Below are 27155 nucleotides of genomic sequence, written 5' to 3' on the forward strand. Positions count from 1 at the left end.
AGACTTTCTTGAAACGAAAAATATCATACAAGCGGAAAATAGCGTCCCTTCATAGCTTGTGCGGACTTCCCAGGCTAAACTTGGACGATACTTTACGCACAAGCATCAAACCATTTTTTTACATAGCAATGCCTAAATATCTGATTGTAACGCAGGTTTGCCGTTGTGCTTTATAATGTTTAATATGCACGTGTTCAGATACTATAAATAAGTTTGAGTTATCGAAATGCCCACAAAATAGTTGTTATTCTTTTTGTAGAAAATATGGTATAGCTTTTGTCTTTGATATTCTTCTACAGCCCTCGTATTCTTGTTAAGTGTTAAGTAAAGGATTTGTTCAAAAAATATTTACCACGATGATACAAATATAATTGAAAAAGAACCAGCTACGATTATTAAAGTACCTGACGTTATATGTGTTTTTTTTAAAGGCAAGTCTTCCGAGATATTTGTATAATAAAATATAACACCTATGCATGTTTCTTGCTGTGGCCTTGTAATGCAACTTAGTGCTTATAAACCAGGAGTATAATACATGTTACTTCCGCAGTTTTAGAATCATGACTAAATAGGATGCATATTCTAAACTAACGGTTGAAACATTTTATACGTTTTGTGGGATATATACTTATACTTATTAATATATAGGTACTATTATATACTACAGCAACGTATACAAATAATTAATTAAGTTGAGTTGTGTTACCCTTTAAACTCTGTTCTGCGATGTTTAAGTCTGTATTTACTATTATTTAATTCCCTAGTCCTATATGTTAAATATGGCTGTACGTGTTCCATTTAAATGCACTTTTCTTAGCTGACGAACACTCATAGTGTCGAATACTTAAATAATAAACGAAACGTCGGACCATTTTTACTTACAATACCCAGTCGGTTATTCTTGAACGTCTCTCACACGATATATGCCTTAACGTACATTAATCAAAATGTAGAATGTTTGTATAATAAAACAAGAAATGTGTCCACAGGGCACGGATGCCCCCAACTGTAACTTTGTCACTATATAAAAGTATAACTGTGTAAATGTTTTTGAGAAATACAGCGCCTACATTTTATTAAACTATTAGTTTGCTGCATAACAGGTGTTCAATATTTAAATTTTGTTGTTTGTTACATATGTCATCTGCTGCAGTTTGGAGATATTTTTTCGCTGTAAAAATAATCATGCCAAATATGAAATTGCTATATGAAGCGACATAGAAGTTATGAGCATTTTTTGAAATCTAAACGCAAAGTGTGACGGACAGACGGACGGACAGTCCGATCACTATATGCCCTCCTTCGGGGGCATAAAAATGTCTTAGACTATCAAAATAAATCAGACAGCCACATAAACTAGAGAGCGGACAACATTCTTAATCCTTGAAATGCACTAAGTGACCCCGTGACCTAGTTTTTGACCCGGCATGATCCATATTCGAACTTGACCTAGATATTGTCTTGATACAACTTCTTACCAAGTTTAGTAAAGATCAGATGAAAACTACTTCAATTAGAGAGCGGACACCATGCTAAATCCTTGAAATGCACTAAGTGACCCAGTGACCTAGTTTTTGACCCGGCATGACCCATATTCGAACTTGACCTAGATATTGTCTTGATACAACTTCTGACCAAGTTTAGTAAGGATCAGATGAAAACTACTTCAATTAGAGAGCGGACACCATGCTAAATCCTTGAAATGCACTAAGTGACCCCTTGACCTAGTTTTTGACCCGGCATGACCCATATTCGAACTTGACCTAGATATTGTCTGGATACAACTTCTGGCCAAGTTTGGTAAAGATCGGATAAAAACTATTTGAATTAGAGAGCGGACACGAAAAGTGTGACCGACCGACCGACGGACAGTGCGAAAACTATATACCCCCTTTTCTTCGAAATGGGGGCATACAAATATTCGTCAAAATGATCTGTCCCTCTGCGTAACATTTTCGTAAACGCTAAACACATATAGCAATTAACAGAGAGAATTCAAATTGAATAGCCACGGATGTGTTAGCATTTGGTGGTGTTTATGGGAATGAGGCCGAGAATCCACTCAAAAACTTATCATTTGCTACAGTGAACAGTGACATGAAATGTATTACTTAATTTTAAATCTGCGTTCTAGGATTGCTGACCCATGACATGTCACCAAATACATATTAATCGCTTCTCTATGTATGACATTACTTACTATTAGATTGCAACGAATAAAGCTATTTCATTAGGCCAAATGATTTAATATGAAAGTTTAAGTCCGTGTTTGGGTGTAATAGCATGTAGTCTCTATTTGTGCACGTTTATAAAATACCGGTTTTTAGACAGACATTGTTAAATCGCTATTTTAAGTAGACGTTATCCAATCTTTATTAAAATAAGGAAACACAATTCAGCGGTCGATGAAATATAATCGTTACACTTATAATAGTAATATGGAGTCTATGTGATATTCATCATCATTTAATACAATTTCGCTGCCTATTTAACGCATTATAAAGAATACATAACACTATAGCAACGTAAATGGGTATTTTTCACCATGTGTTACTATTTCTTTCTGGGATACATTATGATTATTTGTGAGTTCTACTTAATGATGATAAAATTGAAAAAAAAAATATTGATTGAGCTGAATCGTATTTTTATTTAATGTCACAATACCCGACAAATATGTTGCAATGGTGCTTCTTAATCATCAGGTAAACAAAATGTTACTAAAACGAATAAAAGTTTATATAAATGTATTGTTTTAAATTGAATTATGCTCCCGTGAGATTGGGGATCCCTGCAAACGGAATACGCTCGCAATACCTTGTTTTGACCGTCCCAATCCGTTGATTAAAACGTAAATAACTATTGTATGTTAAATGTTGTTTTGTATGTGTTGTATTGTTTTATATAGATTTTTGGTCATTTTCGTTAAATATATATAAGACTAGCGCACAATATTTCCTTCATGATGATCTGCATGACCACCCAGTCAGACCACAGATTTAAGGCGGACTTCCTTCGGATTCCTTCAGTGCAAAGACGTAGGGCAGACTTGTCGGTTAATACAATGCGAATAGTGATCTCATTTGTTAATGTTTAAAGAAAATACATAGCATAAAGCAAAAGCATCACATTTATAATTCAGCATGTGTTTATTAATATTTTTTTTTAAATAAATGCTTAAATGGCATAAAAGCAATTGTCGCATGACGCGGCTCGATCGACGAAATGAACACATGATCATGTTTTACCCGTAACATTCAAACTATAAGTGGGCTTTCCAAGATGTCATATTTTGGCCTGGACCTGCGCTGCTTATACAATATTGAACATATTTTTTGTATTTCTTTCAAGTGGAGATTGTAAATTTAAGAACACATTTTAATATATTGAAAAGATATTTCACAATAGGGTGTGCTATATCCTTTGAAAGGGTAATTCTAGTTTCTCATAAAAGAATATTTTAAGTTTTGACTATATGAATATGCCAGTGGATGATTCTAATCAACGTCATAAAATATTCAGCAGGAAAATTTCATGATTTTAAAGTAAAGTAAGATGATGACGCATGCTATTCAATGTACTCAATGTACTTGTTCGAGAAAAACCATCACATATTTAAAAACGTATTGACTACCTTCTGCGTCAACATAAGACAACTGTTTAAAATGCAAAAATAGGCACATCTGAATAATGAATAACGTATTTGAATGTGCATGCGACATTGCAGATAGATCTTTCACGTAGAATTGCTTAATAATGCATTTCATAATAGAACCTGATAAGCCATCGGGCTTTCGCAGTTCGTGCTTTGATTTATAGAGGGCGTTGAAAAGCACAAATATAAATTGAAAAATTGAAAGCAATCAAAGTACTGAACTATTTTTTCATGCTATGGCGAGTAAGGCATAAACCTTGATATAAACTTGTGTATGACTTGCAGCACGAATTGTATTGGTGATGCCCCAAAACGAGTTTCAGTACGTTTTTCTTTATTTTCCATCGGAAAATCGTTGTATGTCTTTAAAATGTGAAATCTCATAAAATTCATGAATCAAAACGCACTTAATTAGTTAAACTTTCAAAAAGCATAATACCACGCACACACAATTGTGATTTTATGTAAATACTGATTCTTTGTGACAGTGCCTGTGTTGCGTTCAGGTCACAGTATACCAATTATTTTCCACACATAAGCAAATGTAAAGATACAACTGTACGCGAAATAAATACCACATGTACACAGAGAGACCCTCATACCAATAACTTTTTTGCAAGATCGTTCGTAGCTGATTCAATTTAAGCAAAACACAAAGTATGCCATGTTAAAGTATGATAGAACTCGACACACATCAAAATCGAATGTTTGTGCACCTTTTTTAAATTATGATTACTATTGTTAGAGGGTAACGTCCTATTGTACTCGAGTCTTTAATATTATGTGACCTAAACTCAAACCGCAGATGAAGGAAAATGAAATAATAGTTCTGTTTATTTTGTCAACACATTCATCTTGAGCTATTTAATACGTTACGAGAGAAGTAACTCTTTCAACAACAAGTCATTTTCGAAGAACAGTAACCATTGCGTATATACACAATAACACATAAACATGTACATTCTAAAACTTGATTTAAAGTACGGTCACAGCCTTGAAACGGTCAATGTTATCAATGGGTGGTGTGCGTGTGCTCAATGTCATGCCGGACTTTTTATTCAACAACAGCGAATAATTGTTAATGAACCGTGCTCTGCGAAAATGGGGTTTAATGTATGTGCGTAAAGTATCGTCCCAAATTAGCCTTTGCAGTCCGCACAGGCTAACGAGTGACAACACTTTCCCCATAAACTAGATTTTGCTATGAAGAGACTTTCTTTAAACGGAAATATCATAAAGTGAACGCGGAGTGTGTCGTCCCTGATAAGCCTGTGCGGACTGCTCAGGCTAATCTGGGATGACACTTTCCGCATATGCATTAAACCCCGTTTTCACAGAGCGATGCTCAAACATCACATAACAGTTTAAATATAACCTGAATTATTCTTAGTATTTAAATCAAATAAAACAAGAATGGGAGAACATCAATTACATTTTAAAACAATTAAAATACCTAATTGTATAATTATAACCCGTATTGCAACGGTGTAAAGAACATTAACTTGAAAAAGCGACAAGCGTCATTGTAAATCATCACATGTCTTTACTTAAAGAAGCAATTTCTGAATACCGTTAAATGTTTATCTAAATTGAACATGGCTTCTTATACCAATCTATAGCGAAGATGAAATAATTATTGGATTCACCCACATTTGTTGCCGTTTATATGTCGTGGAAAAGTAATTAACTGTTACAGTAAACCAAATCAAATAAGCTTTCCCGACAAACATACATTATTAATGGGCTCTTTTATTTAACTGTTAATTTAAACCTAAGTAGGTTTTAAAGGGATCTTTTCACGCTTTGGTAAATTGACAAAATTGAAAAAAGTTGTTTCAGATTCGCAAATTTTCGTTTTAGTTATGATATTTGTGAGGAAACAGTAATACTGAACATTTACCATGGTCTAATATAGTCATTATATGCATCTTTTGACGATTTTAAAACCTAAAAATTATAAAGCGTTGCAACGCGAAACGATTGAATAATTTGGAGAGTTCTGTTTTTGTCGTTAAATTTTGTGAAACTACGAAGATTGCTTATATAAGGTATAAAATACGTTAAGTATGTGTACACGGCGGAATAGCTCAGTAGGTTAAAGCGTTTTTACTTCAGGACTCTGGCAGGACTCCAGGGGTCACTGGTTCGAAACCTGGTCCGGGCAATGTTCTTTTCCTTTTTTTAATTTTATTCTTGATTTTTTACTGGAGCTTTTACGATCCAATGTTTACATTTATCGATATAAAGCATATAATGAATATGTTAAAATATGCCAAAATCTGTGAAAAGGCCCCTTTAAGGGTAAAAAGAGGTTAGTAAGTTCGTGTTGATATAGCGTGTTAAAAGGGCATTTTCACAGATTTTGGAATGTTTTGAAAATATTAAATGCTTAAATTTATAAATTTTAACATTCGACCTAAAAATAACCAGTAAAAACACGACTTAAAAAATGGAAAAAATGTAACCCTCAACTGGGCTCGAACCACTGACCCCTTGAATACTGGAGTAAAAGTTTCCGATTTGACCACTCGGCCATCCGTGATCATGCTATGAAAGGATGTATTTTTTAATTTATATAAGCACTTCTCGTAGTTTCACTAAATATAACGACAACAACAGAACTTTCTAAATTATTCAATCGTTTTGCTTTGCAACGCTTTATAATTTTCAGGTTTTCAAATCGTCAAAAGATGCATATAATGAATATTTTAGAGCATAGGAAATGTTCAGTATGATTGTTTCCTCACAAATATGATAACTAAAACGAAATTTGCGAATCTAAAACAACTTGTTTAATTTTGTAAGTTTACCAAAACGTGAAAAAGCCCCTTTAAGTAACTACTGGTTCGCATTACATTTATAATGCATATTTCTCGTTTCATGCAAGTAAAGACAATTACTGTTCAATTAATGGCATACGTGTTTCTTTACTAAAACTTGAAAACGGCATAGTATGTAAAATATAGAGGCAGACAGCTGTAGCTGATGGTAGATAAGAACACACTATAAATGAATGATTATACATTATGTTATAGAATCACTTATACTCTTTTAGGTCATGTACTGATGTTTCTTTAGTTGATGATATAACTGCAACAATCTATGTTACGTCACTTGAACTCACGCTTCGTTTTGATTAGTTTTTTTCTGTGCGATAGTCCCGTATTCTGTGTGGAATTCGTAGGCTGATATGTGATGACATTTCACGCAAATGTATCTGCAATGGTGTTCATAGAGCAATGCTCACATTTATTGCTTACGAAGCACACATTACATATTGCTACGCAGCTGACAATCACCAAATATGTTATTAAACAAAATAAAATCATCTTGAAGCAAAGAGAAAAGTGAAACCTTTGATGTTTTCGCTTCGATAGTATATACCAATGTAATAATTTCATACGCGTTTACAGTTTTGAACTGTACTTATTTCGTTGAAGGTTTTTAGATACGATCTAAAAAGTACACGAATAAAATAGCCCAGATTATCTTCTTTTAGAATATTACTAGTATTCGGTAGTTATTTTGAGACATCCGCCGTATAGTTTTGACGATGCTGCTTCAGCAAAGCAGCTCGTCTAAGTTATCGTCATACCGTGAAAAATCAAAAGACCGAGCCAGTGCGATTGAGTTTGCTAAATTTTCTCAATCGGCATACTTCGCTGATTATCATTGATAAAGGTAAAGGCAGTTTGGTTTCCGTCCTCTTTCAAAATTTATCGAGAGGTTCGGGACACCCACAATTTTGTTCGTACCCAAAATTTTTATTACCAAATTTTTTTCATACCCGGTTGTTTTCGTACCCAATTGTTTTTCGTACCCAAACTTTGTATCGTACCCACATTTTGTTTTCGTACCTAAATATATTATCTCTAACAATCTATATACCGGTACTTAGGCTGAATGAGTCAAGTTTCCCATGGGTACTACTTCCCCTTTCCCTGGGTATTTTGAAGCACGGACTCTAGATTACATCAATGTATCAATATTGGCTCCGTGTTTGAAGTATACTTCACCGTACACCAATTTTTAAATCAGGGTACCACGGTATCCTAACAGGTACCCCATCTTTCCTAACAAAAAAATGCGTATCCAATTTTTTTTTGTACCCAAAATTTTCTTCCCTTTTATTTTTTATTTGTACCCAATTTTATTCGTACCCAATTTTTTTCGTACACTTTTTTTTTGTTTTTTCGTACCCAAAGTTTGTTCGTACCCACATTTGTTTTTCGTACCCACATGTTTTGGGGGCATAATGTTTTCGTTCCCAAAGTGTGCGCACCCATAACTTTTTCGTACCCCAATTTTCATACCCAAATTTTATTCGTACCCAAAATTTTAGTACCAACATTTGTATTCGGACCCATATTTGAAAAAATGTGGGTACGAAAATTTTGGGTACGAAAATAAGTGTTACGAACAAATTATGCCAAATAAGGCTCTTGGTCCTAATAAAGTTTTACAAAGAACTGTGGCTTGTCTATTGTACTTTGCAGCTATGCAAAATCTTAAATTAAGGATGAGGATAATGCCAAGATATACGAATTATACAACTGTGGTAGAGAAATGCGGATTATTGTCTCTGTTCATACGACACATAGATACTCGCTTTTGCCCAGTTACAATTACGCATTACTGATACGTTCTAACTCCCAATCCCCACGACACTCTGGGTCGGTGCTGGTTCAATGAAACGTCTGGAGAAAAAGGAATTAACCATCAATAAATACCTTATGTTGATAGCACAGTATTACTTTCAAGATATAAAATGAAGCGAACTTTAACGAAAGAAATGAATTAAAACCTATCGGTAAATGTCATTTGTCTTGTTATGTGAGACAAAACCACCAAAATAGTAGTGTCAATGATAGAAGGTAAATAATTTAATAATCTAGCAGCATATCTGTGACGTATGCCCTCAGTTTTTCTGGAAATCTTTTCTGCGAGCCAGAATATGATACCGATATTTGCCAGTTTGCTATAAATAACACGAAGTGAATTCTATTTTCAATCGGAAAATTTCGTTGCTTGATTATCCAATTATCAGACGCAATGAGGTTTTTAAAAACCCGGGTCATGCGGAAATGAGTCTTTTGCAATATATCAACATAGCACCAGCCCAGCGTTCGCATCCACGTTGTATTGTCAAGATAATCATATTGAGGAGGAACTTAAGAGATACCAAGGAATATTGCGGGCTTTTTTATAAAGGAAAGCGTAGCCCATGATCAAGTGCGCAAGTGCAAAGGCCTGGCTTTAGCTACACTGACAGCATATGCCATACAACTAATTTGTGTATGTTTGCGGGTGCTACAATGTGATTTGAATGTGTGGAATGGAAAATGGGCTCTTGTTAAATAGCAACATATCATACATTTCGATGACGACGTAACAAATGCTGAAAGGTCATGTATGGACAAATATGATGTAATCTCACGTAAAACAAATTGTTTGTACGAACACTGTTATGTAGTTTAATAGGCGCGCAATAAAACACAAACATTGTATGCGCAATGCGTATGACCAGCAACATGTTAACTGCCACTGTTTTAGAACAAATAGAGATTGCACATACATTTTTGGCAAAAAACGTATATTGAAGTGACACAAGTGCATACAGCAGTACCAATGGATTTGTTCCAAAGAATGAGTAACGGTTTTGAACAGAGGCATTTGTTCAATATCTTGAGATCGATGTTATAACGTTTGTCGTTTATAAGTGTTTCTTGTCACAGCGGCGAACCCTCTAACACACGAACAATGATAAAACAGCGGACACGAAGAACGAAACAAATTCTGACGATATTATTTTGTGTTTTAAAATTTTATGTTAAAACATAGCAACATAAACATTTGCCCAGTGTCATTTTTTATTTGCAAGCGTCTTTTTGTTATTGTAGATTGCTGTTGGCATTTCACGTTTTTATTGTGATTAACGGGTGACTTTGACGAGTATCGTATCGTGTGACACGTTAATTAACATTAATCGGCTTTAAGTTAGTAGAAAAATATGGTATATACACTTTGTCACTGAATCCGTAGAAAATAAAGACATATACATGTCTTTTTGCATTAAACATGTTGTAAACTTAAACTTAACGACGCAGAATGAAAACGGACTTACAGAGTAACATTCATTATTAAATTATATTTACAATCTATTCAATAAAATATCTAGGTGTTTGTCTCTTTGCATTTCCGAAAACAAATGTTACGTTAAACGAAGAATCCCAATTTAAAAAACAAAATTATACATATGAACCTCGTTTCGGAAAAAAACGGAAATGGTCGTCCCTATTCAGTTTGTGAAATCCATCAGGGACGACATGTTTTAGTCAAGACTGGATTTTCGTTTAGAAGAGACTACATTTCATTTCAAAGAAAACTTCCAGTACAACGAAGATTTTCGTCCCAGATTATCCTGTGCGGACTTCTTGGATACTTACTAATGCTTCATGCGTCAGTATGATATAAGTATTCAACAAAGTAGCTTCCTTAAATTAGGGAGACTATAATTGAAATTAAGCAATTAAACAATCTTCACAATCTTTTACAATTAATTGTGTTCAGTTATGTAATGATTTCAACGTTTACTGTGATTGCTTAGAAAACTAACTGCGTAAGAGATTAGCGTTTTTATTCACGATCGCTGTGCTTTAAATAGTATAATTGTGCTAATATACAATGATGGCATTCACCGCATACAATTTACTATACATAAACACATTGATTAAAAAAAATAAATTGTACACTAAGTCGGGCTCTGTGAAAAGGAGGTTCAATGCATGTGCGTAAAGTGTCGTCCCAAATAAGCCCGTGCAGTCCGCATAGGCTTATCAGGGTCGACACATTCTGCCTTTACTGTTTTCTGCTAAAAGGATACTTTCTGCAAACGGAAAATACCATACAAGCGGAATGTGTCGTCCCTTTTTAGCCTGTGCGGACTTTACGCACATGCATTAAACCGCCGTTCACAGAGCACGGTCCAGTATATTATATTCGACGAAGCAAACAAATGCCTTCCCTAATAAAATCAGTTCGTTTATCGATGGCATCTTTCGAACAATTATACAACAGGTATAAATGGTTTCATCGAAAAATTTGAAATTAAATTTATATGTATTATCGAGCCTCGTAAATACGCGAATACTATAACAAGTAGAGAGGTAAACAGTTTACGTATTTCATTTGCTTATAACGGTTTCGAGTTCGAGACCATATGAAGAAAATGTTTATTTCTCGATATCAAACGTATATTGTACTATTCAAACGTAGTAAACACTCCTTTTGTAAAAATTTGGGATGCACAAATATAACCGTTTAATCTGTTATTAAGTCGGTTTATTAAACGGCAAACTGAACAACAGCCATTTTTAAGGTGTACTATCTCAGGTTGGTTGAATGATACAGCCCCTACCCTACAAAGACACGCACAAAATATAGTAACTAGCGAGGCTGGTATATTCAAACACCATTAAGATTCGGATCGGTGGATAAAGTTTCAAAAATGCTGAACTATTAGGCATCAAATTGTTGCCTTTCATTCCGAGACATTGTCAATTGCTGAAGGCCAATGTGTACCTAGGAAATTTGGAAATTCAGTATACATATTATATTTGCATTCACTTTCAAATTGATGGGATGTATCGATATAAACGTAATTTTTTACAATAGTTGTAAATGCAAAGTGCAGGTATTATGTATTTACTTTTGAACCAACCGTTAAACAACTATCCTGCTTTACTAGTGCAGCATACTTTCTTTAATGCATCATTCAAAGGAATTATTCGAACACCGTTTGTTAATACCTAAAATGCTTTCTGTTATGAACCGTACATTAACACTATAAAACATTGTTTGTCCCCTACCGGTTTTGCGCTCTGTGCGTCTGTCTGTCTGTCTGTCACCCTTTTCTGGATCCTGCGATAACTTTAAAAGTTCTTCATTTTTTTTCATGAAACTTAAAACATGGATAGATGGCAGTATGGACATTATGCATGTCATTTCATTTTATTCCTACGTCAAAAATTCCGGTTGATATGGCAACAAATAAACAAAAAATCTGACAATGATGGAACCGGTAGGGGACTTTTATATTGCTTGGCAATAGTCTTGTTCCTGTGAGCTAAGTTATTTGTTGTCATGTTTACGTTTACAATGTCAATCTATAAGAAGGCATATTTATTGATTTAACATTATTTCACTTAATAAACTGTTCACTGATGTTGAAAGAAAAACACCAGACTACATAAGTATTTCTCGTAAATCTCATAGATTACTAAGATATACAAATAAAACGATCAACTGTTAATCTATAGAAAACGAACGTCATCTTACTTTGTATCATAATGGTGTATTATATGCGATTTGTTGACGATTGCCTACATATGCTTGTGCGGCTTTTAATACAAATAAAATGTTTTTATACTGTTCACCCACCAGCGGCAAATAATTGGAATGTGTCGCTTGTAGATTTTATGATGTCCTTTTCATTCTATGTCCCTCAAGCCAGGCATAGTTGATGGCTGCATTAAGTTACGATAATAGCTGCATCATCAAAAGGAAGTGTGCATTGCATTTATTGAGAAAAAAAGACTTCGATAATTTCCCGATCCAAATGGTTCATTTATTCTTGTCCGCTTCAAAAGCTTACGTGTACTTCACGGTCCCTATTCGCATAGTCTCCAAACCAAATACAACACTATTTCATTGGCCATACATATAATTCTGTCTCACACCCTATTTGGAAAGAATAAGCTTACTTTTATTTCTTTATAAGCAGCGTCATTGGTATGTTATTAAACTAAAGTTCCGACATTATATTTCTTAATGAGTTGACGCTTTTCTCATATTGATTTATTGAACAGAAATACAGCGACTAAAACTAACACAAATCTCAATAAGCACTGCTCAAAATAAGTTAAATATTTACGGAAATACACGAGTTAATGTACCTAAACATATAATAATACCATAAAACAAATGAATCAACGATTGTTTTATCTGTAGTTAAGTAAAGGTATTTAAGTGAGGCGATACATGTTTTACTGCCGATTGATTATATAGAGAATAATAGTTTAGTGTTGATTATAGATCAGGTTTATCATGTGAGGCTTAGAAAACAAAAAGCACAAACCTATTATTGTATTTATCCCACTTTTATTCAGTAAACCTTTTAATTTAAACAAAATTAGTTTAACTGGATAATTTCGCGTTTTTACGAGTGTTTGTCGTACTTTGATAATGACTGTAGTGTAACCAAGGTCAGCGTATTACTCCGCGTTCCAAAAATAACCGCTGATCAAATAAACAGTTTTTAAAATCAGAATATCGTTCTGTGACAAAGAGTCTTGCGTTATTAATTACAATTTTATTCATATTGATTTGCAAATCTAAAAGTTTTATAACATCATTATAACATTTAGACGTTATATACAAGGAACTACATTTGTTTACAATGTAGCCTTACAAAGTAGCACGTGACGTTGATTATACCAGAAATTTAATCATCACTGCTTTAATCAACCGAATTCGCTGTAAAAGTGGGATAAAAAATATGTTTTGTGTTTATAGAAAGAAACCGAATCGGTTAATATATCATTGTGATGCTGCAACACGCGATACCGCCATGGAACATGCACAATAGTGTTATTTTATTACATGCTATACCCTGTTCCCATGTAATGCAACCATTACATATTTTTTACATTACACATGTGTAATACATTTCAAAGCGTTTTCATTGGCTTAGTTTTCGTTTATTGGCCAATCGCATTTTGTTATTTTGCTGAAATGACGTTGCAACGTCAAATGACGTCACGAAATGTAAACAACATTCATGATTTATCATTAGGTTTGCGTAAATATTTATTTAATTTGCTCATTTAAAAGCATGTGATAAAAAAGATCTGACACTCGTTGCCATATCATACCATATTTTATTAAACTCTTCCAGGAAATTTGTTAGTAAGCTCGCCAAAGGCTCGCTTACTAACAAAATTCCTGAACTCGTTTAATAATATATGGTATGATATGACAACTCGTGCCAGATCCTATATTTACAACTTTATAGTATTTGGCATAAGTATTATTTCGAATATCTGTTCACGATATTTTATCTGTGGTAAATGCACACCTAAGACGTTAAATCATAAACATAGTTTGATATGTCATGCATGTTAATACCCAAAATCAAGTGCCTGGTTGAACTAGCCCCCTAGAAGAAACTCGAAATTAGCATTTGAACCATTTCTGCAGAAATATGAGATCCTACGTTCGAAGCGTTTCTTTCAAAAGTATCAAATGTGTTGCAAATGCATAGTTCAAATAGATAACTAAAGTGTTAGAACATAAATCTATAACTTACCTGGTACATGATATTTTAGTTTTTTGCAAATAAAATGCAAAGCTGTTTTTCATGTCTGATTCACACAATATCGACGATCAATATCATCGCTTATAATTGAGAAAACAAGTTTTAACTTATTAAACTTCTGTATTAGTACTTTATTTTGCGTTATTGCGTTATAAGAGAGCCGTTCTTATAATAAGTGTTCTTTAAAATTAAAAAGCAGGTGTTGTCGACATATTAGAACTATATGGTTCCACTGAAATAAAACATATGCGTCGTGCTCTGTGTAAAGCTATAAAATATTTTCATTTTCTACAAAAATGATAACACTTAGTATGTGGGCATATTGATAACTTAAACGTATTGACCAGAAAGTCGGCACTTGATAATCAGGGACGACGCTTTACGCCTAAGCTTGATTTTTGCTAAGAAGATACTTTCTTGAAATAAAAAAATATAATAAAAGCGGAAAATGTCGTTGCTGATTAGCTTGTGCGGACTACACAGGCAAAACGGGAACGATACTCCACGTACATGCATTAAACCCCTTGTTCACACAACATGGCGCATATATCAATATCTTATTGTAACGCAGGTTTGGCGATGTGCTTTATAATGTAAAATATGAACGTGTTCAGATTCTATCAATAAGTTTGAGTTATCAAAATGCCAATAATATGTGCTATCATGTTTTGTAGAAAATATTTTATAGCTTTTGGACAGCCCTAATATTCTTGTAAATTCGAGGATGCATTATGATCGTTGATATAAAATACAACGCTACACTGATAATTTGAAGAAATAGTATGTATGTGATTTATATAAATGTCATATGTCTAAAGTATTGCGTTACATTTATGCTCCTAGCGCACTGACTAAGATTGCTATTAATATGTATTTCTATGAAGAATGAATACGTCAATACCACTTATGTTTCTATTGAATAGTATTTTGCAATTTGCGAGTAAACTTGGTTTTATAAATATGTTCAGCAACACATGATAATATGCACATATTGGAACGTCCGCTTCCCCAGCAGAAGAGAAACCTCTAATGACCAATTATGGCAAAAAAACCGATTGCCAAACAACGAGACACAAATATAGTACCAGGCGAGACAAGCAAGTACACAATTAGCATTCACAAATGTAAAAACTGGGTCCTAGCCATGGAACGGAAATTAAAATCATTCAAGTCAAGGATAACTTTAAAGCAATACAAATTAACCTTACAGCACAATGAGTAAAATTAAATTGCTTTAAAAGAGAAAACATTTCAATAAAATTTCAATTAAAATACTAAATTATTGGGTTCACCTACGAGCAACATATTGTAACTTTCTGAGGAAATCGTAAACTAGTTTCAACTTGTTGCTTTTGATGCGTTGTATACACAGCATACTATTTTTCAAAATCAGATACTAGTTATTGTCAAGTCGGAATTGCGGCATTTGACTGTAAAAGGCAAATGAACAAAGCTTAATAGTGAAGGTCTATGCTTGATAATGCAACATTTCAAGTTTCGAATATATTAAAAAGACCGAGCTGTCCTACTGTTACCGCCACAGCCATTCAAAGGTTATACAAATGTTGCCAAGTATTGGAAAACCCTTTTGGCAGCTGTGTGCTGGATCTGTTAGAATATCTTACTTAGCGGCGAAATTGCAACGGCAAACCTCTTTAGATATTTATGTGAAGCTCGAACGTGATTGAGTTTGAACGCAGCGATAATAATACAAATAAAATAAAACAATACAGACAAGTCAAATAGACTTTTCGTTGGATTATTGTATGGTTAGATTTTAATAGAGGTACACACCACTAATAATAAATGAAACATATCAACTTAAATGTGGGATTATAATGTTTTAGCGAAACAAATACAATGATAAACGTGTAATGGAAACTCAAACATTAAATGCTACGTATTTTAGTTCTGAAAACGTGACAGAGAGTAGCAATATTACTTCAACTGACAATATTGAAGATATACTGTTACAGAACCTTGGTGCAAGACGAAAGGACCTATCAACAGTAGTAATTCTTACATCTCTTTACTTAATAATCTTTATTACCGGATTACTCGGAAATATCAGTACATGTACAGTCATATGGAAAAATCAATACATGCACACGGCAACAAACTTTTACCTCCTAAACCTGGCGGTGTCCGATGTACTCACATTATTAATTGGTAAGTTTCAATTCAATAATTCTTCATAGAAACGAATTATTAAAGTACAGTCACTACTTTAAGATTTAAAGAGACACATTTAATGTTTAAACATGATATTTATATTTATTGCATTATTATAAAGTGTAACCTTACTACTGACTTCAGAGCGTTGCTTTAGTTACTTAACTAACGTACGCTATTGAACATTCAAAAATTAAATAGCAACAATAAATACGTCTCGTTCTACTAATACGTCCATGTAGATTGTTTGTTTTGCATAAACAATACCGAAACAGTATTTTACTTAAAATAAAAGATCCACAATGAAAGGTGTGCTCCCGTTATCAAATCATTTGTTTTGTAATGAACAAAAACAATAAATAAGATATTTAATGATACTAGCAAATAAAGAGATAATGTTATCATATGGTTGGCGACTTGTGGTACAATCATACACATGCTAAAATAACATAAACTCTTGATTTGGAAACATCAATTTTTAGGGAAATAACATACGACTGATCTGTAGCTGAAGGATTTTGATCGAATGTATGCAAAATACGCACAAAACAAAGGCGAAACATATACAATAAAACGGATTTATGAGTATAACAACCAGAGAATTGCCAGAATGTTCATGTTTGGACCTCATTACGTATTGCGTTGGATTTTGAGACGATAAATATAGCTGTAAGATGGTTGAAAGAAGCTAAGATTTAGAGTTGGTGGCATTTAAAAGCGTTTGAAGTGTTGGGTTCAACTTGATTTGAAGGCAAACTGTACGGAATGTACAGCGTACAAACTAAAAGAAGTTTGGTTTTGATAAAATTGAATTAAAATCTATTTGATAACGACCATTTGGTATTTTATGATGCCGTTTGGATATAATTACTGCATAAATTAATATTATTTATAAATACAATTAAATTTAGCTGTATTTAAGTTTACAAATATACTTAATATATAAACTGCATTTACAAATGTTAGTAAAAATTGTGCTATTTAATACTCAATAACACACAGCGTTGTATTTGTAATATATATCTGATTAGATTACGTTTTCAGAGCAGGAAATACTCAAACTTTCTAAGGGATTATTAACAAAAATTGCCTATTCCCGTCTCGGCGATGTTCTCATTATTACAAAATGTCCCATGAAATATTGGCAACACGTTGCAATTGGAATATTTCTTATCATCTCTAAGTTGATGTCAAATGAAAAAATTATACGATAACCAGACGTGCTGTTGAGGAAAAAATAATACTAATTAAACAAACTAAAATTTACAAACACCTCGAAACATAAAACGTATTTTATAAATATATTGATAGATTAAAAAAATACATAACTGACATTATTTTATATAAAACATACATTTAATGTATATATAAACATGTAATATAAGTACGTTTTTTTAACTGTTATTTAAAGTTTGCAAAACCTTTAACATACTAGTTAGTTAATATGCGACTTTATATTGATAACGATATAAGTCCAACACGAATTGTAAATTGATGCAAAATCTATCCAATTGAACTTTAACTCAACAGTAAAAACCGACAATTACGTTTGACATTTTCTACTTTTACCGAGTTGACTATACAATCTTAACATTTATATTTAAGTCAACGATCATTTGCGGGTAAATTAATAAATTGAATGTGTGTTCTTTTAAGCAAAATGTTCTATAAGTTGACACATTAAATGTCTCGGATTTTGGTTAATGTTTTATTCGCTTAACAGTTTAAACATTTTAGGAAAAAATGCTGATGCATTCTTGAAGGTGTGTATCGAGATGACGTAACTTGAAGTTGACGACGTAATTTTGCAAACATGAAATGCGATTCGTCTGTCGAACAATGTTTGCACATATAGTTTTCTAAACGTAAAATACTTAATCAACATGGGAAACATACATACCATTTCGTATCTTGTTTGAAAGTCTATCGAATAACATATTTATAAAATAATAAACATTATTTGTTTGTTTTTCAGCATTACCACCAGAAGTATTCTCCATTTGGGAAGCATATCCGTGGCGTTTTGGTGAAACGTTCTGTATACTGAAATCATACGTCATGGAGTTGACGTCATATTCGTCTGTACTAACAATAACGTGTTTCACAATAGAACGGTATTTATCTATATGTCACACAATGAAGTATCAACACAAATGCCTGATGAATAGAGCCAAAAAGTGTATATGTGTTATTTGGGCCGTCTCTGGGCTTAGCGCCCTACCGTACCCAGTTCATACAAGATCGTTCTACTATTTGTCTGATCCCCGAACTGGCCTGCATATACCTGACTCTCTAGTATGCAACATTCCTCACATATGGACAGGCAGGATGCTCATTGTGTTCCAACTATCAACGTTTGGCTACTTCATTATTCCAATGAGTATAATAACCTTAATGTACATACTTATTGGAGTAAAGCTTAAGCGATCAGAGATAAGCACACACGAAAGCCGGCAATATGGAAAGTCAACTTCTGTGAAAGCACGAAGGGCTATACTTAAGATGTTAGGTAAGTTTTATTGTATTTCAGGTAATCAATATTCGTGACATAAATGTCATCAAATTCAAATTTGTAAAAACGATAGTGATTTTCTTACTTAAATAAAACATGTACGAATAAACTCCAGAAGTATTCAAGCTACTGCACCAGAACCTACCTTGTGCATAACATTTATGTTATCCGCACGAATATAAAACTATTTCATAAATGGTTTTCACCATTCGCCGTATTCATTTGTTGGGTTATCAGTACAACACCAAATATACGTCTGCTTTAAAGTAAAAACATTACAAGCGACAATTTCATCATATAATCACGTGACATATTTGACGGATTTTAATGCATTGTCTCATTTGATTTTCATTGTGTTCACAGTGGCAGTTGTAGTTGCATTCTTCCTTTGTTGGGCTCCATTCCACGCACAAAGGCTCATGACGTTGTATATTAAACAATGGACACCTGCTCTAATAGAGGCACAAGAATATCTATTTTATGCGTCAGGTACTGCTTTATAAATACTATTAACACAATTCAATACTGAAATAATTCGTTAAGGGTATGGTGAACAAATTGAAGAAACATTGGAAGCAATTAATAATGTAACTCATATTGAGACACCTCGACTTTAACATACACACTATTTAGATAGAGCATTTAGTAACGATGCCAACACATAAATTATAAACTGTTTTCTTTCCTGAAGCATTTGACACAAATATTGCAAATATAACTTTGGTAGTATGACAATTAATAAACATAATGCTTTGCAGAAAATGTGTTTTGAAAGAGAGCATAATTCCAAAATATATCATCTAAAGGAGCTAAACATTATGATAAGAATATTGTTCAGATTTGTTTTGTTTTGTTTGATATTTCCAACGTTTACAAATAATAAAAGTACTATGTAAATTATTTAAGTTATATATATTTGTTTTCAGGATTGCTTTACTTTGTAAGCTCCACAGTTAATCCGATTCTGTATAACGTCCTGTGTAAAAAATTCAGGATAGCTTTTAAGCGAACGATGTGCAGATGTCTGTTGAAAATAAATACACTTCCGTCGTTGTATAAGCTCAAAGCTAAATTTAAAACTAACCATATGGAAAATGAACATTTTCAACACGGTATTCAAACTTGTGCAAACGACCAAAACACAACTGAAAATGAAATTTCGAAGCGCAGAATAATTTGCTACAGATTTCATGGACCGAATACAAAGAGTAGTCCAACAGTTGACAAGCCATCTACGAAGGAAACGACAATAAACAAAACTAGTCGTAAAACGTCATACAGTTCCCACGCTCACTCGGACGGGGAACTTCATGCATTATGTCGACATAAATGGTGTGCCAGTAGAAAGCATGTTGCTTTTAAAAGTTTACCAATATCACGTGTGGTTGCTTCTAGCCAAGAAATGGAAACTTTGAGAAAGCCAAAAATAACATATGTTTGTTTTCAACACAAATCAGAACGATGAATCAAAGTGGGATGTAAAGAAGGAAAATCGCAATGTGTACATGGATGTGTTCAAGTGAAAAGGGGAAATAACTGTAAGCAACTCGCATGACCCAGTTGACAATGATCATGCAGTCTTTAAGACTGAAATCTTTACGGAGTAAAGGGCATCTTCCCTACAACGTTCATGTACCTCGATACCATAATTCAATAAAACGTATGAAAAAAACATTATTACCGTTCTTGTCGTTATACTATGCATCAAGACTAACTGTCCAGCGCCGTTTAAAACCTTTGTTTACATACATTTCAACTAACTGACATTTCAAACACTCGAGTGATTTCATTGGTCCAATGCGGAGGTGTGTCTTTACAACTGGATATTTCATTCATAAAGACTGCATGATCATTGTCAACTGTGTCATGCGAGTTGTGTATCGTGTTATTTCTTAAAAGTTGACCCAGCATTTGTAAAAATATTGCAAGACATATACATTTCCAGAAAGGAAATTCATTTATGCGTTGAATAAGACCGAGATCGTGAAACTCGCTGCACAATTGATGAAGAAATGGCTGTTCAAAGCGATTGGGGTGATTTTGAGTTGCATACATTGTTATATATATATTTGATAGTGATTTTTTTCATAAAAGTTAATTTTTCGTTATAATATGATTATTTATCATTCAAAATGATGTTTTCACTAATTAATATCATAGCCACACGCGAACCACCTGTGATTTATACAATCTGAAATCAAATGTAATACTGGATAACTATTATAAAACTCGGTTCAAAATTCGAAAACAAACACCAGCGCTCTTAAATACAATATCAGACTTAACTGAACAATATGTTTAAAATATTTAAATACCATCACATATATGAAGGTTTATTCAATATTTGCGTCGGTTGTTTAATCAAACTACCTATGCTAGCATGCACACATATAGGTTGACTATACAAACACGTTTTAAAATTACGTGTATCAACATTATGGCTGGGATCATGACATTACAATACTAGTACAAAAATTGTATTTATTTAATAAACATTAGTCGCAGAACAAAGCAGGGCATTTGAAATATGCATTTTACGGGAAGTGTCTTAAGACAAACATTATTATGAAATGCGACAATAAACCATCTTTGTTGTTCCTTTTAAATTAATACATTGTTATGACAAAAGTTAACACTTAACTTATAACTATTACAAAATAACATTTCTCTCTGTCATACATTTTAGACGTTGGAATATAAACACTACACTATATAAGATACAATTGGTTTGATAAATGAGGCTCACTTGCTAAATGAAAAGAAAATGCTTAGGGGACCACACTAAATTGTTTAAGCTTTTACACATAACCTAAATGGGTAACGGCTATATTACGTGACGTCAGTAATAACGATAATAAATCACAGAGCCATCTCTTCTATCAAACGTGTACAACTTCAACGGAAGCGGGTTGATGATCTGTCTATGTTCAAACCAGAAACAGGAAGACTCGGCAAATGTATTTTTAATGTAAAAAGGAAATCAAACGTTCGCCCGCTGTGGTAATTATCTTAGTCGATAAGTCGTGGCCAAAATCTCGTTTAAAACAAATACAGACAACCGCTATGTATGAACACGTTTAATCTATTTAACCATTTCATATTGAATTTTAAAACATACGAAAAAATTTGTCACTGGATCTTATCCGAATGGGAAAAAAATTATTAATCCTTATCAATTAACTCAAATGGTGCTTCTTACAAATTTACGATCTTATGAATGATGTCATCACTTTAAACCTACTAATACTATTATACATGTTATAAAAACACAGCAACATTGTGATATTAAACTAAAACGTTCCGTCAGAGATGTTAGACATATGAAATTATGTTCGAGTTAAGGTTTACATCTAAATGTGTTCTCAGCAGCCTTCTTGAATGCATATATTTATGAAATCATGTGTTTTACTAGATAAACTAGTTTAAAACGCACTTCATAATTTAAAAACGAACACCAGAGGTATAATTTAAATTATCATACTTTACTGGAAATTGTTTTGAATGATATGTAAATACCATCACATATATTATTGCTTATTAATGTATATTTAATATTTAATCGAACGACCCATGCTGGAATGAATAAATATAGTGTTTACTATTCAAACTCGTTTTACAAGCATGGACGCGTCTTGTACTAGTGGCTCGTCAAATTAATTACAATACTCTAACGGCTATTTCATGAATAGAATAGACTTAAATCACAGAACAACATAGACAATACATTTAACGGGAAACTACTTAAGTTAAGACTCAAATAACTATAAAATGCGACAACAAATCAATCTCTTGAGTGTCATTTTACCTAATCAATTGTTAAGAAAAACAAAACAATTTACATATAATAATAATTATAACAAAATAACATTTCTCTGTGTTATATTTCTAGACGTTGTAATATTAACGCTTCACAATATAAGACTCTATTGGTTTGATAAATGAGACACATTTGGTAAATGACAAGCAAATGCTTAGGGGTCAGAACTAAATTATTGTAGCTTTAACAAATTACTTAAAAGGGTAACAACTATATAACGTGACGTTTGTTACAACGATAATTGATCACATAGCCATCTCTTCTAGCAAACGTCTATCACTATCCATGACGTGTACAACTTCAACGGAAGCTCGTTGATAATCTGTTTATCTTCAAACCAGAAACAGGAAGACGCGTCAAATGCTGTTGTTTTTAATGTTAAAAGGAAACTCAACGTTCTACTGTGGTGGAAATTATCATAGTCGATAAGTGTTGGTCGAAGATTTGTTAAACTAGTATAAAGAAAATCGTTATGTATTTTAATGTTTGGAATCAATCGTTTTTGCGAATAGCTATATGTTTATGTTTTATGCAAAAACACACAACGTTTGCAAATAATGCCGCCCAAAGTAGTGTTTGAACATTTTGATATTTTTAGTTTTGTTAAGACATACATAAACGTGAACCCGTTTTTCGTCTTAGAAATACTTTCATCTACATACATTTGCTCAACATTTGAATGCAGTAGTTACATTTCTATGGCTTAATATATAATTATCATCATATCTAAAAATGCAGAAGTAATACCGGAGAATAGCGATGCTGGTGTGTGATATTAAATCAGGAAACGTAATCTGACAAAATCCAATCTGAAATACAAATTAGGTAAGATAATCTTTTACTAACGATTACTTCTCATTCTCATCTAAAATAATGTATTCATTATGTATTTATGTATTTAATGGTGGAATGAAAATAATATGCTTTTATTATGGTCTGTTAATTTAAATAAAGTTATTGAGTTTCATACTTTGCATCCGAAGTAATAATCATAACATGTTCATTGGGGCAATACTATACATACTTTTTTAAATTATGCATTTGTATATTGTGTCTTGTTAATTGGAAGTTTACCCCTTTCAAAAATATTAAACATTTGATAAAGTTTGTATAGCAATATTTATTTCATAGTTCTACAATGGTTATGTGGATACTTCGATAACGGATGGCACTTCGATAACAGAGATAAACAAAAGCCACGCGCGAAAAATAAGTTCTTCTTTTTTTAAAATGTATAACCTTAATTTAAGTTTTTTTGAGAAACGGTACATGGTTGATAAATGGTATATACTTTTGTATTATAAAGGAAAACTTTCACGGAAGAATGATAGATATTTGCCAAAATATGAGTACATTTAATTGGAATACAGCTTAAACTGGGTGATCAGTATATATTTCTACAAAATAAACATATTTAGAAATATTGCAATACAGTGTTTGCTTGTCCATCGATTCATGTAGAATTATTAATTTGCTTCAAATACTGAAATTTTGAAAGTACTCAATGAAATAGTAACGAAGTTAGAGCATATTTTAATACGAATGCATGATTTTGTAGACACTTCGAATCCCGATAAAGGGCACGTCGGATAACGGTGACTCTCAACATATTGGGCACTCTGATATCCGTGCTTTATCTTCTTCTTGTAATTCGTTTTTGTATATTCTATTTGTAACACGGTGTTTGCTATTCCAGCATGCCGAGTAATTACTGTGCTTAAAATACTGTAATAATAATAATGTTCAATGAAAAATGAACGAAGACAGAGCATGTTTAAAAGGTGGTATGCATGATGTTGTAGACACTTTTACAACGGACACGTCGGAAAATGTAGGCTTTACAAATCTAACAGTCTGATATGTTGTATACCGGCGAGAGTATCGGTGAAGTACCAAAGAAGCAGACATCGGCAGAAGTGTATATATCTTCAGTGTTAAAATCGATATAAGAAAATAAATTGAAACTTTACACTATAATTATCTGGTTTTAATCAACGAGATGTCGAGCCCTTAATTGATAATGCCATGAAAAAAATCATGCTACTATTCCAAACGGATATGAAAAATGAAGCAAATTTTCGCTGATTAGTTTTTAATGAACGTCAGTTCAGAAATTATAAAGCATTACTTGTTACAGTATTCAACAGCGAAGTTTGAATTTCTGGTTCACTACAAATTGGCGATTATATCTGTTAAACAGTGAATATATATATATAATCAGTTGACACTGAATATTAAACCCCACAAACGAATGTGTCTACAGACCTAATCTAAATGGGCCAAAACAAGGACTTGGTGAGCGAATTCAAATAAGTCAACCCGAATTACCTCATCACTTTAAAACATCTACTTCTACCACTAATATAATAAAATCACGTCAATATTGTGTGATTAAACTTAAAAGCCCCGTCAGAGATATTGGCATTTATTGTTTTAGTTTTGGTATATTTCTACTATGTTTCTAGCAGACTTATCGACTGTATATATTTATACAATTTGAACACATGTGTATTACAGGATAACTATTATGAAACGCACTTCATATTTTATTAAATGAACACCAGAGGTGTAAACTAAATTATCATACTTTGCTAGAAAAGTTTTAAGGTTAATACCATCACAGATATGATTCCTGAAGGTAAAGTTACAATTTTCATCGTGTTTAATATAAACGATCCTTTCTAGCTCATACACATGTACTGTTCAATATGCAAACTTGATTTGCAAAAATTGACGCGTAGCTTTCTAATGGCTCGGCACATTTAATTACAAAACTCCAACAGCTTTTTTTATTAATAGAATGAACTTAAGCCGCAAAACAAGACAGAACATTTACAAAATACATTTAACGAGCAACTATTTTAGTTATGACAAAGATAATTATGAAATGCGACAGAACACCATCTCCTTAGTTCCTTTGTACCTACTCATTTTTTAAGAAAAGAAACCCTTTTTATTATAAAAAAATGCCATGTATCTTCGTCTTTCTTTCTAGACGTTTGAAAATAAAAGCTACACTATATAAGATACTTTTAGTTGGATACATGAGAAAGCTTTCTTAATTAAAAGAACTTGCTTAGGGGACAAAAATAAATTGTTTTTAGCTTTCACAAGTTACTTAAAAGGGTAACGGCTATATAACGTGACGTTTGTTATAACGATGATTTATCACATAGCCATCTCTTCTACCAAACGTGTGTCACTACCCATGACGTATACAACTTCAACAAAAGCTGCTTGATGATCTGTTTATTTTCAAAACAGAAACAAGAAGCCGAGTCAAATTCGTTTTTAAAATTAACAGGAAACATAACGTTATCTTGCTGTGGAAAATCTAAGTCGATAAGTGTTGGTCAAAGTCTCGTTTATAATAATATAAAAACAATGGATGTGTTTTTAATTGTTGGGGTTCAATCTAAACGCCGAAGAAATATACGTTCTTTATGTTTCATGCCAAATACACACCTTGGGCAATTAATGCTGCCAAAAGTATTGTTTGAACATGTTGAAGTTGCGTTGGACAAATTTATATGTACGTGGATATACACTCGAATAAGTGATGTTCTCCTCGTAAAGAGAACATTAAGTTTAAATATCGTAACAATAAATACAGACGCGTTATTGTTATTTCATTGTGTTTATTTTTTTAATTACGTTTACAGATTAAGTTTGCATATTGCATATTGGTAATTATAACATCAAAACAAACAACCACACCTTAATCAGTGAACTTATCAGAGAGACTCCTACATTTCCTTTAATATGTCATCACTGAAAGCACAAATTGGCAATACGCTGTTTACTGTTCATGAAAACATGCTGATCATAATATCTTAAAATGGTACTGTGACACCGGAGAACAGCGATGTTTTAGCGTAATATCTATTCTGGAAAGGCAGTCTGACAAAGTGCAATGTGAATGAAATATAAAAAAAGCGAAGACATTCTGTTACCAAAAATTAATGGGTATTCGCATGTAAATAATTATTATTAATATTATTATACCGGATCTATATAGCGCCCTTTTCATGCAAGAGTGCACGTTCAAAGTCGCTTTACATAAGAACATTTGACGCATCGCAGATACGAATACATTTTGCAACACCCTTTCAAAAGAAATCGATCAAAACTACTCAATTATACTATAAAACTACTCTATTATACCTATACTATAAGTACTACGTAAAAGCATGCACAGTTACCATAGATTAAAATGATCAACAAGACACTATAAAACTACCCTATTTGTATAGCTATAAGACAATTAATGAAACAATAAAATCTAAAACTTAAACTTTAAGTAATACGTAAAAAACAAGTACAGTAACCATAGATTAGAGGAATTAACGTTTTGTTAATATTAGAATGTGATGTAAGCTGATTCCGCAAGCCGAGTTATTCATTTATCATTTATTAACTAATATTATCACAGCTTCTATCAAGTAAGTGAATTCCTTTCGCTAAACTGAAATTGCAGGTGAAGGAACATGCTATCGTGTTTATATTATTTTGGGTAATATAAACAACACAAACATTACCAACTAAAATGTGTTCGTACCAAAGAATGAATGTATATCAGTCAAATGTCATATTGCATAAAACTCCATCAAAGGAAACAATGCAG

At 32.8% G+C, this 27155-nt stretch overlaps 1 protein-coding gene across 1 annotated transcript; it reads left to right on the plus strand.

Moving 5' to 3' along the window:
- Positions 1 to 15904: 15904 nt before the first annotated feature.
- Positions 15905 to 20179, plus strand: LOC127848032 (pyrokinin-1 receptor-like). The gene is made up of 4 exons (XM_052380318.1): positions 15905 to 16199; positions 18178 to 18711; positions 19078 to 19203; positions 19641 to 20179. Exons 1-4 carry the CDS (start codon positions 15905 to 15907, stop codon positions 20177 to 20179), a joined length of 1494 nt encoding a protein of 497 aa, XP_052236278.1.
- Positions 20180 to 27155: the final 6976 nt, after the last annotated feature.

Source organism: Dreissena polymorpha, chromosome 10 (assembly GCF_020536995.1).
Source record: "Dreissena polymorpha isolate Duluth1 chromosome 10, UMN_Dpol_1.0, whole genome shotgun sequence".
NCBI classification, from domain to species: Eukaryota; Metazoa; Mollusca; class Bivalvia; order Myida; family Dreissenidae; genus Dreissena; species Dreissena polymorpha.